General features: G+C 37.3%; 1 protein-coding gene and 1 pseudogene across 8 annotated transcripts in view; one reads left to right on the top strand and one right to left on the bottom strand.

The window, feature by feature from the left end:
* SENP7 (SUMO specific peptidase 7) overlaps window positions 1-18757 on the bottom strand; it is a 201395-nt gene that overhangs the window by 83602 nt on the left and 99036 nt on the right. For 3 of the 8 annotated variants that reach the window (XM_017504344.2, XM_017504348.2, XM_017504349.2), the window contains one exon: window positions 3100-3294. The exons of 2 other annotated variants lie outside the window; for them this stretch is intronic. In XM_017504344.2, the coding sequence (XP_017359833.1) occupies window positions 3100-3294 (195 nt within the window). Of the gene's footprint in view, window positions 1-3099; window positions 3295-3701; window positions 3781-7226; window positions 7337-18757 lie in introns of those variants that run through there. 3 more of the 8 variants (XM_017504350.2, XM_037729864.1, XM_017504353.2) reach the window with 3 other exon arrangements.
* LOC108286493 lies at window positions 14227-15652 on the top strand (annotated as a pseudogene).

The following is an 18757-nucleotide window of genomic DNA, read 5'->3' as shown; positions in this document are numbered from 1 at the left end:
TCAGTTGGGGGGAAATAGGGGAGGGACGGTGGGGGGTGGGGAGCTGGGGGGGATAGCAGGGGGGAAATGCCAGATGTAGGTGATGGGGAGGAAGGCAGCAAATCACACTGCCAGGTGTGTTCCTATGCAACAATTTTGCATGTTCTTCACATGTACCCCAAAACCTAAAATACAATAAAATAAATAAATGGGAAAAAAAAATAAATAAAAAAATAATCACCTACTAAGTTCCTGGTATTATACTAGAGACTTTACATGGGTCATCTCCTTAAATCTGCACACTAACCAAATAAGGAAGGTACTATTATCCCTGTTTTAAAGACAGGGTAAGAAACTTGTCCAAGGTAAATTAGTGTATTAGCAATATAGCTAATATCTTAATCCAGATGTCTGGCTCCAAAGTTTATGCTTATTCCAAATGCAAGAATCAAATAAAATTGCCACTAAGAGAATACATTTTCAAGGCCCCCATCAAAACCACCTGGGAATTTCATATCTATTAAGAAAGGATTTAAAGAGTGCTAGTATTACCACTGAATAGTTTTGTGAAATAACCAGAAATATTATACCTATTACTATTATTAAACCTTAGCCCCAGATTGGCATAAAGGCCGAAGTATACAGATTACAATTTGATTGTTTCATAGAATCTTCAAAAGTGCAATTTTTCATAACAGCATAAATGTGCACTGATGTCATCTGAATTCCGTGGCAATGGTACATTATAAGTTTTTTCTTTTTTTAATATTTCTTTTTTGCTCAACATTTGACTTATAGCTCAATCAACATAAGTTTTCCTTCTACAGAAAATATATTTAATAACATTTTCATTTATTTTATTTATACAATATTTTATGAGCACAAAGAATTCTCACAAGTAAGATTTAAAAGAAAAAGAACAGTTTTGTGAGGTAGATAGGGCATTCAAAATTACTTCTCTTTTTACAACTCAGAAAACTGAAGCTCACATTAAATATCATAAGCATTAACCTAAGTGCAAAAAGTGTAGTATATATTGAGCTAAGTACTAGGTATAAATGCAAATAAAACCTGATACCTCCTCTCCTCAAGGAGCTCATGGTACAGCAAAGGAGGAGGAAACAAACAGCTATACTACAATGTGAATACATACTTTCGTTGTTGTTGTTTTGGGGGGTTTGTTTTTGTTTTGGCTTTTTTTGAGAGGTGGCTCACCACAACCCTCTGCCTCCCACGTTCAAGCAATTCTCCTGCCTCAGTCTCCCGAGTAGTTGGGATTACAGGCACCCACCAGTACGCTCTGTTAATTTTTGTATTTTTAGTAGAGACAAGGTTTCACCATGTTGGCCAGGCTGGTCTCGAACTCCTGACCTCAGGTGATACTCCTGCCTAGGTCTCCCAAAGTGCTGGGATTACAAGCATGAGCCACCCTGCCCATCTGTTGTTCTTTTTGAGACAGGGTCTTGCCCTGTTACCTAGGATAAAGTGCAGTGGCAATCACAGCTCACTGCAATCTTGAACTCCTGGCCTCAACCAATCCTCCCACCTCAGCCTCCCAAATAGCTGAGACTGCGAGCATGCACCATCACACCTGGCTCATTTTTTTCATTTTTAACAGAAACAAGATGTCACTATGCTGCCTAGGCTGGTCTTGAACTCCTGGCCTCAAATGATCCTACTGCCTTGGTCTTTCAAAGGGCTATGATTATAGGCATGAGCCACTTGATAAGATACATTACTAATTTCCCTAACTACACATTAAATTTAGTAACTGGATAATGCCACTGAAATTCTCATTTTGGGGGACACACTTAGAAAGAGATCTAATAAAGTTAAAATGGTAGTTACCAATTCACTAAGTAGAACCTAGGTCAAAATATAAAATATTTTCCAAAAGAAGAAAAATTCAAGAGTTCATAGAAAATAGAGGTTAAAATAATGAAATTGCTATCGATCTTTAAAAAGGCAACTATAAATACTATTTAATGTAATTAGGCTTACAACAGAAATACAAAGCAGAAGTTAGCTTTGGACAGTTCGGGGGGGAAAAAATTAAGATAATCAATTTTTCACTTACATAAAAACTATCCTCAGGCTGAACACAGAGAATAAAAAGAGACACTTCAGAAGCTCGTGGCAAATGGAAGTTTATAAATCTAATAGAATTTACTAAGTGACCATCCCGAGCTTTGTGCCACAGATTTTTTTTCTTATTTCCAGTCCACACACCAACCTCTCCTAGAGCTTAAAACAAAGGCAAATTCAGATCTGCATTTCTCTTAGTGGCACAACAGGCTACATTTGTTCATGGAATTCAGCTTTTCTATTTGTTAATGGGAAAAAACTTTTTTTAAGGAATGTGTTCAGCATTCATTCAAATACTACTTAGAGTATAAGTAGCAGTTACAATTCTAGAGTCTGAATATAAAAATGACAAGACTGAATGAGTGAATGGATAGATGGACAAATAGAAAACAAAACGAGAGAGGGACAGACTAATGTCAGAGGAATGGATTTCAATTATACCAGACAAACTGGGACACTGAAATAGGTTACCAGATTTTCATTAAGTGCCTGTATCCATTTTTCCAAAATACAGGTATGGCGACCAGTGCTTTTTTTTTTTTTTTTTTTTTTTGAGATGGAGTTTCGCTCTTGTTACCCAGGCTGGAGTGCAATGGTGCGATCTCGGCTCACCGCAACCTCCGCCTCCTGGGTTCAGGCAATTCTCCTGCCTCGGCCTCCTTAGTAGCTGGGATTACAGGCATGCACCACCATGCCCAGCTAATTTTTTTTTGTAGCTTTAGTAGAGACGGGGTTTCACCATGGTGACCAGGATGTTCTCGAACTCTTGACCTCGTGATCCACCCGCCTCGGCCTCCCAAAGTGCTGGGATTACAGGCGTGAGCCACCGCGCCCAGCGACCAGTACTTTTAAAGCAGATTACTAGCCATGGACTGTTGGTTCCAACAGCTATTTCAGCCAGCAAGGGAGAAAAATACTACCAGCTATCAGAGCACATTTACCCCACATTTAGCAATAATGTATCTGTGAAAAAGAACAGGAAGGATACATAAAAATAAATATAATTATTTTGAGTAAAGTTATCACTAAACATACCTTTCAGATAAATAACAGCTCTTGTGAGGATTTAGATTTTGATAAGATTCTAGGCTGCCATCAGATGATGAAGAAAGTTGCTCTGATTGCATGTTGTCTGTATCACTCAAACTTCCCTCAGTTACAGGTGGGGTCCTTATGTATTTTCTTCCTAACTCCGTTCCCAGGACATTCGTCAATATAACTCGGGGTATCCTGTCACACAGAATAACAAACACTATACTGTACTGAAGTTTTCAGATTAAAAAAACGTATTCCAGGCAGTTGAATTTTCAGTCATTATCATCTTAACACAAGAAAGCTTTTCGAACTATACCACCCTAGAAATCAACCCATAAATATTTAAAATTATAGGAAAACACAATCTTTTTGTTTTTAGAAGTATTTGTTTCTTATCACTTATAGATTAGCCTGTCACTACAATGTCTTTAATTACACTAATGGATGCCACTGAGGGGCTTAAACTTTTAACAAATTCTTCTCAAAAAATCCTTTCTTTTCTTTTCTAGTAATTATTAAAAAACACGGATTACTACAAACAATTCAAGAAATCTTTGTTCTTCTCATTTAGCAGAAAGGTCCTTGGTAAGTAATTTACATACTTGCTATTGGGAAATGACAAATGATAAATCCAACAAGACATCATGCAGATTGCATCTCTGGTAATGAAAGATTCTGTAACTGAAACAGCACATATAATGGTAATAACGTATATGCTAATACATAATAGCATCAGGAAAATAATCAATATAGCAAATGTTTAGAAAATTAAAGTTTTTGTTTCTTTTTTGAGGCAGGGTCTCACTCTGTCACCCAGACTGGATTCCAGTGACACAATCAAAGCTCATTGCAGCCTCAACCTCCCAGGCTCAAGTAATCCTCCTACCTTGGCCTCTTAAGTAGCTGGGACTACAGGCACAAGCCACCATGCTTAGCTAATTTTTTTTTATTTTCTGTAGTGACTATGTCTCATTATGTTGCCCAGGTTAGTCTTAAACTCCTGGGCTCAAGCAATCCTCCCAAACCTTAGCCTTCCAAAATTCTGAGATTACAGGTGTGAACCACTGCGTCTAGCCTGGAGTGTATTTTTAAGGCTCCAGACCTTAAATCGGTGAGTTTTATATCAAATGTACTATATAAGCCTGACATTTTCTTAACAGAAGATGTACATTTGATATAAAGTACATTTGCTATAAAGAAGTACATTTGGTATAAAATTGGTGCAATCTTTACATTGCTAACTAGCCATTATTATGAACATTACTTTGCCAATAATGTCCTCAATATTAATATTCAGCTCAGAATTCACAGGTCCAAGCCAAATTATTGTGATTTTTTAAAGTTCTTGTTATGTAATTTTAAAGTGTTCATAACTCCTCTTTATTAGATGCCCCCTTTGACTGCTATCAATATGCCACTAGCAGTTCTTTACTTATACTCTGTGTGTAAGAAACAATATACAGAAAGGGCCAGAGTACAAACATACCTCATTTTATTGTGTTTCACTTTACTGCACTTCACAGATACTGTGTCTTTCACAAATGGAAGGTTTGTGGTAACCTTGAGTAAAACATGTCAATCAACATGATTTTTCCAATAGCACCTGCTCACTTTGTGTCTCTGTGTCACATTATGCTAATTCTCAAAATATTTCAATCTTTTCATTATTATTTTATCTATTACGACAATCTGTAATCAGTGATCTTTGATGGCACAACCATATTTGCTTTGAAGCACCACAAACCATGTATGCATAAGACATTGAACTTAATTAACAAAAGTTGTGTGTGTTCTGACTGCTTCACCTACCAACCATTCCCCTCTCTCTCTTCCTCTCCTCAGGCCTCCCTATCCCCTGAGACACAGCAATATTGAAATTATGCTAATTAATCATGCTACCATGGCCTCTAAGTATTCAAGTGAAAGGAAGAGTCACAAGTCTCTCACTTTAAATCAAAAGCTAGAAATGTCTGGGTGTGGTGGCTCACACATGCAATTCCAGCACTTTGGAAGGTCAAGGTGGGATGATCACTTGAGGCCAGGAGATTGAGGCCAGCCTGGACAACACAGCAAGACTCTATCTCTACAAAAAAATAAAATAATTAATTGGCCATGGCAGTACAAGTCTATAGTCCTAGCTAAAGTGGCAGGACCACTTGACCCCAGGAGTTCAAGGCTGCAGAGAGCTAAGATTGCACCAACTCTATCTGCCTGGGAAACAGAGCAAGTCCTTGTCTCTCTCAAAAAAAAAAAAAAAAAAGAGCTAGTAATCACTAAACTTAGTGTGAAAAGCATGTTGAAAGCTGAGACAGGTTGAAAACAAGACTGCTTGCTGCAAAGTCAAGTTGTGAAAGCAAAAGAACAGTTCTTGAACAAATTTAAAAGTGCTACTCCTGGCCAGATGGTGGCTCACACTTGTAATTCCAGAACTTTGGGAGGCTGAAGCAGGTGGATCACTTGAGGTCAGGAGTTCAAGACCAGCCTGTCCAACATGGTGAAACCCCATCTCTACTAAAAATACAAAAATTAGCCAGGCATGGTAGCAAGCACCTGTAGTCCCAGCTACTCATGAGGCTGAGGCAGAAGAATCACTTGAATCCAGGAGGCTGAGGTTGCAGTGAGCCAAGATCCTGTCACTGCACACCAGCCAGAGCAACAAAGCGACACTCCATCTCAAAAAAAAAAGTGCTACTCCTATGAACACACAAATAATAAGAAACCAAAACAGTCTTACTGATGATATGGAGAAAGTTATAGTACTCTGGATACAAGATGAAACCAGCCACAACATTCCCTTAAGCCAAAGCCTAACTATAGCAAGATACTCTCTTCAATTCTATGAAGACTGAGAGAGGTTAGGAAGCTGCAGAAGAAAAGCAGGTTTGTAAACTTCAAGAAAAGAAGTTGTCTCAGCCTGGGCAACATAGTGAGACCCTGTCTCTACAAAAAATGCTGTGGCATGCACCTGTAGCCTCAGCTACTTGGGAGACAGAGGTGAAAGAATTGCTTTAGCCTGGGAGGTAAAGGCTGCAGTGAGCCATGATGGCACCAGCTGGGAGGTCAAAGCTGCAATGAGTCATACTGGGCCACAGAATGAGACCCAGCCTCAAAAAAAAAAAAAAAAAAAAAAAAAAAAAAAAAAAAAAAAAAAAAAAAAAAAAAAAAAAAAAAAAAAAAAAAAAAAAAAAAAAAAAAAGAAATGAAGCCTATCTCCGTAACATGAAAGTGCAAAGTGAAGCAGCCAGGTACTAATGAAGAAGCTGCAGCAAGTTATCCAGAAGATCTAGCTAAGACAACTGATGAAGGTGGCTACGCTAAACAACAGATTTTCAATGTAGCTAAAAGAGTCATATTGGAATAAGATGGCATCTACGAATTTCATACCTAAAAAGGAAAAGTCAATGCATAAGTTCAAAAGATAGGCTGCTCTCTTGTTAAGGGCTAATGAAGCTGGTGACTTATCTGTGAAGCCAGTGCTCATGTACCATGCAAAAACTCCAAAGGCCCTTAAGAATTATGCTAAATCAGGCCAGGCATGGTGGCTCACACCTGTAATCCCAGCACTTTGGGAGGCAGAAACTGGCAGATTACTTGAGGTCAGGAGTTCAAGACCAGCCTGGCCAACACAGTGAAACCCCCATCCCTATTAAAAAAAAAAAAAAAAAATAGCCAGGCATGGTGGTGCATGCCTGTAGTCCCAGCTACTTCAGAGTCTGAGGCAGGAGAATCACTTGAACCCAGGACTTGGAGGCTGCAATAAGATCATGCTACTGCACTCCAGCCTGGGCAACAGAGCAAGAATCTATCTCAAAAAAATAAAAAATTATGCTAAATCTACTCTTCCTATGCTCTAAAAATGGAACAACAAAGTCTGGATGACTAAATGACAGCACATCTGTATACAGCATGTATCACTGAATCACTTAACCCCACCTTTGAGAACTGCTACTCAGAGAAAAAAAAAACGAATTGCTTTCAAAATATTACAGCTCATTGACAATGCACCTAGTCACCCAAGAGCTCTGATGGGGAAGTACAAGAGAATTAATGTTGTTTTCATGCCTGCTAACAAAACATCCATTCTACAGCCCATGGATCAAGAAGTAATTTCAAGTTTCAAGTCTTACGATTTAAGAAATACATTTCATATAGCTACCACAAACAGTGATTTCCTCTGATGGGTCTGGGCAAAGTAAACTGAAAATCTTCTGGAAAGGATTCATCATTCTAGATGCCTCTGCATAAAACAACAAAGGTAACAAAGTACAGTGAAGTTCACATTTTCACTTAAACAAAAGTATAGGCAATATACTTGGAGACTGGGCCGGTTCAGTTCCAGACCCCCGCCATAAAGTGAGTATCACAATAAAACAAGTCACATGATTATTTTTGGCTTTCCAGTGAATACATGATTATGTTTACACTATACTGTAGTCTATTAAGTGTGCAATGGCATTATGACTAAAAAAAAGACACATTCCCTAATTAAAAATTTTAAGACTCTATTTTTGCTAGATAAAGACACTATGTTCTTTTTACTATGTTCCAGATAGCATAAAATTGTAGATCCCTGGAAAACTTTAAAATAAATTAGTCCTCTCTTTATTGTAAACATGAAAACCCCAAAGTACAGAAAAGTTAAATAAGTGGCCCATAAGTAACTTTCCTAGTGGAAGAACCTGTTATTATTATTATCTTTTTGGGTTATCTGTTCTATTCCATTATACTAAATCCTCAATAATACTGAATGCCTATAGATACTTCAGAAAACTCTTGAAAATATCCATTTATGCCATAATCAGAATAAAAAGTGCTGCAACGACATGATTCTATATCTAGAAAGCCCAGTAGTCTCGGCACAAAAACTCCTTCAGCTGATAAGCAACTTGAGAAAAGTTTCGGGATACAAAATCAATATACAAAAATCACTAGCATTCCTATATACCAACAGCAACCAAGCAGAAACCCAAATCACAAAGGTAATCTCATTCACAGCAGCCACAAAAAGAATAATATACCTGTGAACGAATACAGCTTACCAGGGAGTTAAAGATCTCTATAAGGAAAACTACAAAACATTGCTTTAAAAAAATCAGAGAAGACACAAACAAATGAAATAACGTCCCAAATAGAAAGTATTAATATTAAAATGGCCATACTTCCCAAAGCAATTTACAGATTCAATGCAATTTCTGTCATACTACCAACAACATTCTTCACAGAATTAGAAAAAAACTACTTTAAAATTCATATGAAACCAAAAAGAACCTTGTATCACCAAGGTAATCTTAAACAAAAAGAAAAAAACTGGAAGAATCACCTTGCCTCACTTCAAACTATACTATAGGGCAGTAACCAAAACACCATGGGTACTGGTACAAAAATAAGCACAAAGATTAATGGAAAAGAATAAAGAACCCAGAAATAAGACTGCACACCTACAACTCTATGATCTTCAACAAACCGGACAGAAACAAGCAATGGGCAAAGGACTCCATATTTAATAAATGATGCTGGGAAAACAGGCTAGCCATATGCAAGAAAAACAAACTGCACCCCATTGTTATACCATATATAAAAATTAACTCAAGACAGATTAAAGACTTAAATGTAAAACCTAAAACTATAAAAAACCTGAAGAAAATCTAGGCAATACCATTCAGGACATAGGCAGGTACAGGCAAAGATTTTATGATAAAAATGCCAAAAGCAACAGCAATAAAAGCAAAAATTTACAAATATGATCTAATTAAACTAAAGAGCTTCTGCATAGCAAAAGAAACTAACATTAGAGTGAACAGACACCCTAGAGAATGGGAGAAAGTACTGCAATCTATCCATCTAACAAATGTCTAATTTCCAGAGTTTACAAGGAACTTAAATTAACAATCTACAGTTCTGCTCTCAGCAAGCCACATCCATATGAAAAGGGGAAGATTACTACATCAAGGGAACACACCATGGGACAAAAAAATCTGAACAACAGCCTTCAGCCCTAGACCTTCCCTCTAACAGAGACTCCTCAAATGAGAAGGAACCAGAAAACCAACTCTGGTAATATAACAAGATACGGTTCTTTAACACCTCCAAAAAATCACACTAGCCCACCAGCAATGGACCCAAACCAAGAAGAAATCCCTAATTTACCTGAAAAAGAATTCAGGAGGTTAGTTATTAAGCTAATTAGGGGGGCACCAAAGAAAGGTAAAGCCCATTGTAAGGGAGTCCAAAAAAATGATATAAGAGGTGAAGGGAGAAATATTCAAGGAAATAAATAGCATAAATAAAAATCTTCAGGAAACAACAGACACACTTTTAGGAATGCAAAATGCTCTGGAAAGTCTCAGCAATAGAATTGAACAAGTGAAAGAAAGAAATTCAGAGCCTGAAAATAAGGTTTTCAAATTAGCCCAATCCAACAAAGACCAAGAGAAAATAATTAGAAAACATGAACAAAGTCTCCAAGAAGTCTGGGATTATGTTAAATGACCAAATCTAAGAATAACAGGTGTTCCTGAGGAAGAAGAGAAATCTAAAAGTTTGGAAAATGTATTTTGGGGAATAATTGAGAAAAGCTTCCCTGGCCTTGCTAGAGACCTAGATATTCAAATACAAAAGCACAGAGAACATCTGGAAAATTCATCACAAAAAGATCATCACCTAGGCACATTGTCATCAGGTTATCTAAAGTTAAGATGAAGGAAAAAATTCTAAGAGCTGTGAGACAAAAGCATCAGGTAACCAACAAAAAAAACCTATCAGATTAACAGCAGATTTATTAGGAGAAATCCTACAAGCTAGAAGGGATTGGAGCCTAATCCTCACCCTCCTCAAACAAAACAGCTATCAGCCAAGAATCTTGTCTACAGCAAAACTAAGCTTCAGATACAAAGGAAAGATACAGTCTTTTACAGACAAACAAATGCTAAGAGACTTCACCACTACCAAGCACTACAAGAATGCTATAAAGAACTCTAAATCTTGAAACAAATCCTGGAAACACATTAAAATAGAACCTCTTTAAAACATAAATCACACAGAACCTATAAAATAAAAATTCAATTTAAAAAACAAAAACAAGATATACAGGCAACAAATAGCACAATGGAACGGTACCTCACATCTCAATACTAACATTGAATGTAAATGGCCCAAATGCTCCACTTAAAAGATACAGAATTACAGAATGGATAAGGACTTGCACAAACTTAAGGTAAAGTGGTAAAAAAAGACATTTCAGGTAAAAGGACACCAAAGGCAAGCAGGAGTAGCTATTCTTATATCAGACAAAATAAACTTAAATAGCAGTTAGAAAAGACAAAGAGGCACATTACATAAGGATAAAAGGACTGGTCCAACAGAAAATATAAATATATATGCAACTAACACTGGAGCTCCCAAATTTATAAAACAACTACCAAGAGACCTAGAAAATAAGATAGACAGCAACACAATAATAGTGGAGGACTTCACTGTTCCACTGACAGCACTCAACAAGACATTAAGAGAGAAAGTCAACAAAGAAACTGGATTTAAACTATACCCTGGAACAAATGAACTTAACAGGTATGTACAGAACATTCCATCCAACAGTCACAGAATATACATTCTATTCAACAGCATACGGAACTTTCTCCAAGACAGATCATATGATAAGCCACAAAACGAGCCTCAACAAATTTGAGAAAACTTAAATTACACCAAGCACTCTCTCAGACCACAGTGGAATAAAACTGGAAATCAACTCCAAAATGAACCTTCAAAACCATGTAAATACATGGAAATTAAATAACCTGCTCCCAATGATCACTGTGTCAAAAACAAAATCAAGATGAAAATTTAAAAACTGTTCCAACTCAATACAGTGACATAGCCTATCAAAACCTCTGGGACACAACAAGTGATGGATGCTAAGAGGAAAGTTTATAGCCCTAAACCTCCACCTCAAGCAGTTCTCCTGCCTTAGCCTCCCGAGTACCTGGGACTACAGGTGCACGCCACCACACCCAGCTAATTTTTGTATTTTTAGTAGAGACAGGGTTTCACCACGTTGGCCAGAATTGTCTCAATCTCTTGACCTCATGATCCACCTGCCTCGGCCCCCCAAAGTGCGGGGATTACAGGCTTGAGTCACCGCACCCGGCCTATTCTGACTTTTTGATGTAGGCACAGAAACAAAATGAGAGATATTACAACTGACAACACAAAAATACAAAAGATCATTCGAGACTACTATGAACACCTTTACACTCATAAACTAGAAAACCCAGAAGAGAAGAATAAACTGTTGGAAAAAAATAGAACCCTCCTAGCTTAAATCAGGAAGAATTAGGTACCCTGAACAGACAAATAACAAGCAGTGAGATTGAAATGGTAATTTAAGCATTATCAACAACAACAAAAATCCCAGGACCAGACAGATTCACGGCAGAATTCTACCAGACATTCAAAGAAGAATTGGTACCAATCCTATTGACACTATTCCACAAGACAGAGAAAGAGGGAACTTCCCTAAATCATTCCATGGAGAGTATCACCCTAATACCAAAACCAGGAAAGGACATAAAAAAAGAAAACTACAGACCAACACCCCTGATGAAGATAGATGCAAAAATCCTTAACAAAATAATAGCTATCCAAATCCAACATTTCAAAAAGATAATCCACCATGATCAAGTGGGTTTCATATCAGGAATGCAGGGATGGTTTAACATATGCAAGTCAATAAATGTGATATACCACATAAACAGAATTAAAAATAAAAATCCCTCAATAGATGCAGCATTCAACAAAATCCAGCATCACTCTATGATTAAAACTCACAGCAAAATTTACATACAAGGGACATATCTCAAAATAATAAAAGCCATCTATGACAAACCCACAGCCAACATAATACTGAATGGGGAAAAGTTGAAAGCATCCCCTCTGAGAACTGGAACAAGACAAGAATGTCCACTCTCACCACTCCTCTTCAACATAGTATTAGAAGTCCTAGCCAGAGCAATCACACAAGAGAAAGAAATAAAGGCCATTCAAATCGGTAAAAAAGAAGTCAAACTGTCCCTATTTGCTGATTATATGATTGTTTACCTTGAAAACCTTAAGGATTCCTCCAGAAAGTTCCTAGAACTGATAAAAGAATTCAGCAAAGTTTCCAGATACAAGATTAATTTACACAAATCAGTAGCTCTTCTATACACCAACAGCAACCAAGCAGAGAATCAAATAAAAAACTCAACCCCTTTTACAATAGCTGCAAAAAAAATACTCAGGAATACACCTAACCAAGGAGCCAAAGGACCTCTACAAGGAAAACTACAAAACACTGCTGAAAGAAATCATAAACAACACAAACCACTAGAAACATATCGCATACTCATGGATGGGTAAAATCAATATTGTGAAAATGACCATATTGCCAAAAGCAATCTACAAATTCAATGCCATTCTCGTCAAAAATACTACCACAATTCTTCACAAAATTAGAAAAAACAATTATGAAATTCATATGAATCGAAAAAAAGAGCCTGTATAGCCAAAGCAAGACTAAGCAAAGGGAACAAATCTGTAGGCATCACATTACCTGATCTCACACTGTAAGGCCACAGTCACCAAAACAGCACAGTACTGATATAAAAATATGCACCTAGACCAAGGAAAAGAATAGAGAGCCCAAAAATAAACCCATATATTTATAGCCAACTGATCTTTGACGAAGCAAACAAAAACGTAAGGTGCGGAAAGGACACCCTTTTCAACAAATGGTCCTGGGATAATTGGTTAGCCACACATAGGAGACTGTAACTGGATCCTCATCTCTTACCTTATACAAAAATCAACTCAAGATGGATTAGGGACTTAAATCTAAAATATGAAACTATAAAAATTCTATAAGATAACAATGGAAAAACCCTTGTAGACATTGGCTTAGGCAAGGATTTTATGACCAAGAACCCAAAAGCAAATGCAACAAAAACAAATTGCTGGGACTTAATTAAACTAAAGAGCTTTTGCATGGCAAAGGGAAAAGTCAGCAGAGTAAACAGACAACCCAGAGTGGGAAAAAATCTTCACAATGTATACATCTGACAAAGGAGGAATATCCAGAATCTACAATGAATGCAAACAACTCAACAAGAAAAAAACAATCTCATCAAAAAGTGGGATAAGGACATGAACAGACAATTCTCAAAGAAGATATACAAATGGCCAGCAAACATTTGAAAAAGTGCCCAGCATCACAAATGATCAGGGAAATGCAAATCAAAACCACAATGCAGTACAACCTTACTCCTGCTAGAATGGCCATAATCAAAAAATCAAAACATAGGCCCAGCAGCTCACGTCTGTAATTCCAGCACTTTTGGGAGGCTGAGGCAGGCGGATCATGAGGTCGGGAGATTGAAACCATCCTGGCCAACATGGTGAAACCCCGTCTCTACTAAAATACCAAAAAAAAAAAAACAAAAAACAACCATTAGCAAATGTGGTAGTGCATGTCTGTAGCTCCAACTACTCAGGAGGCTGAGGCAAGGGAATCACTGGAGCCCAGGAGGCGGAGGTGGCAGTGAGCCAAGATCACACCACTGCACTCCAGTCTGGCGACAGAGAGAGACTCTGGCTCAAAAAAAAGAAAAGAAATAGTGGATGTTGGCATGGATATGATGAAAAGGGAACACTTCTACACTGCTGATGGTAATGTAAACTAGGACAACCACTATGGAAAACAGTGTGGAGATTCCTTAAAGAACTAAAAGTAGAACTACCATTTGATCTAGCAATCCCACTACTGGGTATCTACCCAGAGGAAAGGAAGTCATTATATGAAAAACCTACTTGCACACACATTCATAGCACCACAATTCACAATTGCAAAAAATGTGGAACCAACCCAAGTGCCCACTCATCGAGTGCATAAAGAAACTGTTATAGGCCACTCACGCCTGTAATCCCAGCAATTTAAGACACCAAGGTGGTGGATCACCTGAAGTCAGGAGTTCGAGACCAGCCTGGCCAACATGGTGAAACCGCATCTCTACTAAAAATACAAAAATTAGCTGGGTGTGGTAGCATGTGCCTGTGATCCCAGCGACTTGGGAGGCTGAGGCACAAGAATCACTTGAACCTGGAAGGCGGCGGTTGCAGTGAGCGGAGATTGTGCCACTGTACTCCAGCCTGGATGACAGAGTGAGACTCTGTCACAAAAACAAAATAAAATAATGAATTAGATATGGTACCTGTAGCAAAGTCCAATTCCTACTTTACTGATGACAAAAAAAGTTCAGAAGGGTGAAAACGCAAAGAAAAGCAGTATGGTACAGGAATTAACAGCAAGGACTTCAAAGTTAGACCAACATAGGTTTAGATTCTTATTTTACCACCTTATAACCATAAATCTTTTGGCAAGTTAATTATCATAATTTCTACCTCTACACATTGATCTTCTCATCTCTAAAATGGGAGGAGCAATATCTCCCTTACAAAGTTGTTAAGATTAAATGAGATAATAGATGGAAAGCAGTGAGCATAATTCCTGGCACATAGTAAATACACAATAAATGGAATATCACTTAATTTTCACATTTCTGTAATAATTTTCATATTATTGAAGGTTTGTTCAAAGATATAAACTACCCTGTCAAATAATACTTATAATTTATTATGCTCTGCAATCTTCATAAAAATATCTTACTAGGTATTAGTAATTTTCAATGTACAATTAAAATATCTAATTAAACAGCAATGACTACAGTACACATAGCTCTTCATAACAAACAGCCACAGCCCAACACCTTTTACCAACTATTGAAAATTTATCCAGTTTGGGTGCCTTGAGGAAACAAGGAACTTTGCGTGACAGCCTTAATGAATACAAATCCAGAGCCGGCTGTCATGGGGGCAGTTAGGGCGAGGCTGGGGAGTGCTGAGCTGCGAGCTGACCCTGTGCTGCCCAGGCTGGCGAACAATACAATCAGGGTGGCTAAAGGTGACCCCAAGAAACCAAAGGGCAAGATGTCTGCTTATGCCTTCTTTGTGCAGACGTGCAGAGAAGAACCTAAGAAGAAAAACCCAGAGGTCCCTTGCAGAATTTTCCAAGAAATGCTCTGAGAGGTGGAAGACAATGTCCGAGAAAGAGAAATCTAAATTTGATGAAATGGCAAAGGCAGATAAAGTGCACTATGATCGGAAAATGAAGGATTATGGACCAGCTAAAGGAGGCAAGAAGAAGGATCCTAATGCCCCCAAAAGGCCATCATCTGAATTCCTGTTCTGTTTAGAATTCCACCCAAGATCAAATCCACAAACCCTGGCATCTCCATTAGAGACGTGACAAAAAAGCTGGGTGAGATGTGGAATGACCTAAATGACAGCAAAAAGCAGCCTTACATCACTAAGGTGGCAAAGCTGAAGAACTATGAGAAGGATGTTGCTGACTATAAGTTGAAAGTTTGATGGTGCAAAGGGTCCTGCTAAAGTTGCCCGTAAAAAGGTGGAAGAGGAAGATGGAGGAGGAAGGCGGAGGAGGGAGGAAGAAGAGGAGGAAGAGGAGGAGGAGGGAGGAGGAGGAGGAGGAGGAGGAAGGAAGAGAAGGAAGGAAGAGGAATAAAAAAACTGTTTATCTGTCTTCTTGTGAATACTTAAGAGTAGGGGAGCTCGGTAATTGACACACCTCTTATTTGAGAAGTATCTGTTTCCCTCATTAGGTTTAATTACAAAATTTGATCACGATCATATTGTAGTCTCTCAAAGTGCTCTAGAGATTGTCAGTGGTTTACATGAAGTGGCCATGGGTGTCTGAAGCACCCTGAAACTGTATCAAAGTTGTACATATTTCCAAACATTTTTAAAATAAAAAGGTACTCTCATGTTCTCCTCACTCTGTGCATTTTGCTGTTGGTGTGACAAGGCATTTAAAGATGTTTCTGGCATTTTTTTTATTTGTAAAGTGGTGTTAACTATATAGCTATTGGCTAGAAATCCTGAATTATCAACTGAATATATCCATAGTTTACAAAAAGAACAAAATAACCAAGACAAACTCTTGATGCTCCTTGCTTGGCGTTGAGGCTGTGGGGAAGATGCCTTTTAGTGGGCTGTGGCTCAGGGCGTGCACTGTGAGGCTGGACCTGCTGACTCTGCAGTGGGCATCCATTTAGCTTCAGGTTGTCTTGTTTCTGTATATAGTGACACAGCATTCTGCTACCATCTTAGCTGTGGACAAGGGGTCAGCTGGCATGAGATTTTTTTGCTTTTGTTTTTTTTAAGTGCGGTAGTTTTTAAACTGTTTTTAAACAAACTGTAGAACTCTTCATTGTCAGCAAAGTAAAGAGCCACTGCATCAATGAAAGTTCAAGAACCTTCTGTACTTAAACACAATTTGCAACGTTCTGTTATTTTTTTTTGTATGTTTAGAATGCTGAAATGTTTTTGAAGTTAAATAAACAGCATTACATTTTTTTAAAAAAGAATACAAATCCATAAAGTGATAACTAAATTAATAATACCTAAGCTGTCTTTTGCAGTATAGGTTTATAAATTAGCACAGTCAAGGATATTCCAGGGCTAGCCAACATTTCAAATCTTCTGAATTTTTGCAAGGAACTGAAGTATATAAAGGTGTATACTTCATCTTTCATACTATCTCAATCTGGAAGGAAAGACTTAAAGTTGTCATTTCACATATTTACCCAATTTTTTCCTAATTACGTAAACAATATCAGTATGTAAGGTAGAATTTATTTAATTTTATTTACTAATATTATGAAATCCCACTTCAAAATATCACAAATATGCTAAGCCAAAGCAGAAACAAATTTTGAAATGCAGTGAGAGGTAGCAGAAAATATACTGGCCTAAGAAGTAGTACCATTTTCTGACTGTGTCTCTGCACGGTTATTCTTTCTGACTCTTAATTTTCTCAATCGCAAACTATGCGTCCCTTCCTTGTTCAAACAGCAAGTTAACTGTTATATTCAAATAACTTAACGGAGGGAAAACTGAAATACTGGCAAGAGCTATTAACATAGAGCTTCATATATAGAGCAAATTTTTAGAGAAATAAAGTCCTTGCGGAAAGATAGCATAATTATATCTACTAATAAACCTATAATAAGCCAAAAATTACAATACTAATTTAGTTTTCATTTTGCTGCAATAAACGCCTTTCTAAAATTGTGCTATGTGACATTTTAAGAGGATTCACATAACTCTATGCTTGTCCCAGATGATATCATTCAAAATATACCTTCTAAATCAGCATCTTAAAGATATGTAGAAAAAAATTTAATCTTTGAGTAACTTTATTAAAGAAATTCACAGATTAGTTTCTAAATTTGCTCTTTTATTAGTTTAAAGTGAATAATTATCACTCAATTAGAATTTTACTGACTTAAAAAAATCTTAAAATGATAGGAATACTGCAATATCCAAATAGTTTTACTGTCACATATCTGGAATATGTAACTTTTTCTAAACTTCAAACACACATAAATTTAAGACAAAGATAAATAAATACATTTACAGAAATTCCAAGTACCAGCAGCTAACTCTTCTTAATGGAATATGGATACACTATCTCTACATTTCTCTAACAATCTCTGGTGCAAACTGATGAAGGCAGAAGAAAAATAATCTATTTTCTCAAAAGCCTTGTATATGTCTCCCCCTAGGTTCTTTGTTTCCTATTGACTACGACCTACAGAAGTCTAGAATTTTCTCCCAGAAAAATAGATATGAACCATACATGGAGATAAGGCCAACACTAAAATGCAGTTTACATATTTTTTAAAAATGTGCATCCCACACACTGCTAGTTTGATATTTCTAAAACTCTTTTGATGTTTCTAAAACCCTTTTCTCCATTACTTACAAGATTGATTTGAACTGTGTTTTCTATTGCTCTTCTCAATTTTATCCTGAAATCAACAGGCCAAACTGCCCTCACATAAAAGGCAAGGTACTTAGTTCACTACTTTAGATACTAGAATGCAAATAAAACATCCAACAAAACACCATTTCTGGAACTGAATCAGTAATTTTGGTTTACTCAATGATTAAACTTTAGGATAAAATTAAAATGCACAAATAAATATTTCTCTCTCTTATCTTTCTAAAATCTTAAGTCCTAACAACATAGAAATGAAAATAAGACAAAAAGCCTCATGTAAAAGTTAAGCAAAGATTGAAGAAAGCATAAGTCTCCTATTATACATAGCAAGTCTCAAGTAGAAAACATCTATGCAAAGCCATACATGAAAGAGTTCTCTTCCTTATTTGAGGCTTCTAATATCTCTTTTCCTGGTTGTCACCAAAATTGCTGAGTACATGATTGGTTTTTACGGGGAAAATATATGTTAGACAAAGAGTTTAGAGATGTAACTCGCATGAGAAGCAATCTCTTTCTTTTATCCAGCAAACATTTACTGATCATTTAATAAGTGTCCAAGGCCGGGCGCAGTGGCTCACGCCTGTAATCCCAGCACTTTGGGAGGCCGAGGCGGGTGGATCACGAGGTCAAGAGATCGAGACCATCCTGGTCAACATGGTGAAAGCCCGTCTCTACTAAAAATACAAAAAATTAGCTGGGCATGGTGGCGCGTGCCTGTAGTCCCAGCTACTCAGGAGGCTGAGGCAGGAGAATTGCCTGAACCCAGGA

This window comes from Cebus imitator, unplaced genomic scaffold, assembly GCF_001604975.1.
Source record: "Cebus imitator isolate Cc_AM_T3 unplaced genomic scaffold, Cebus_imitator-1.0 Scaffold321, whole genome shotgun sequence".
NCBI classification, from domain to species: Eukaryota; Metazoa; Chordata; class Mammalia; order Primates; family Cebidae; genus Cebus; species Cebus imitator.
The sequence above is the reverse complement of the archived record's forward strand: the minus strand, read 5'-3'. Positions and strand labels throughout refer to the sequence as shown.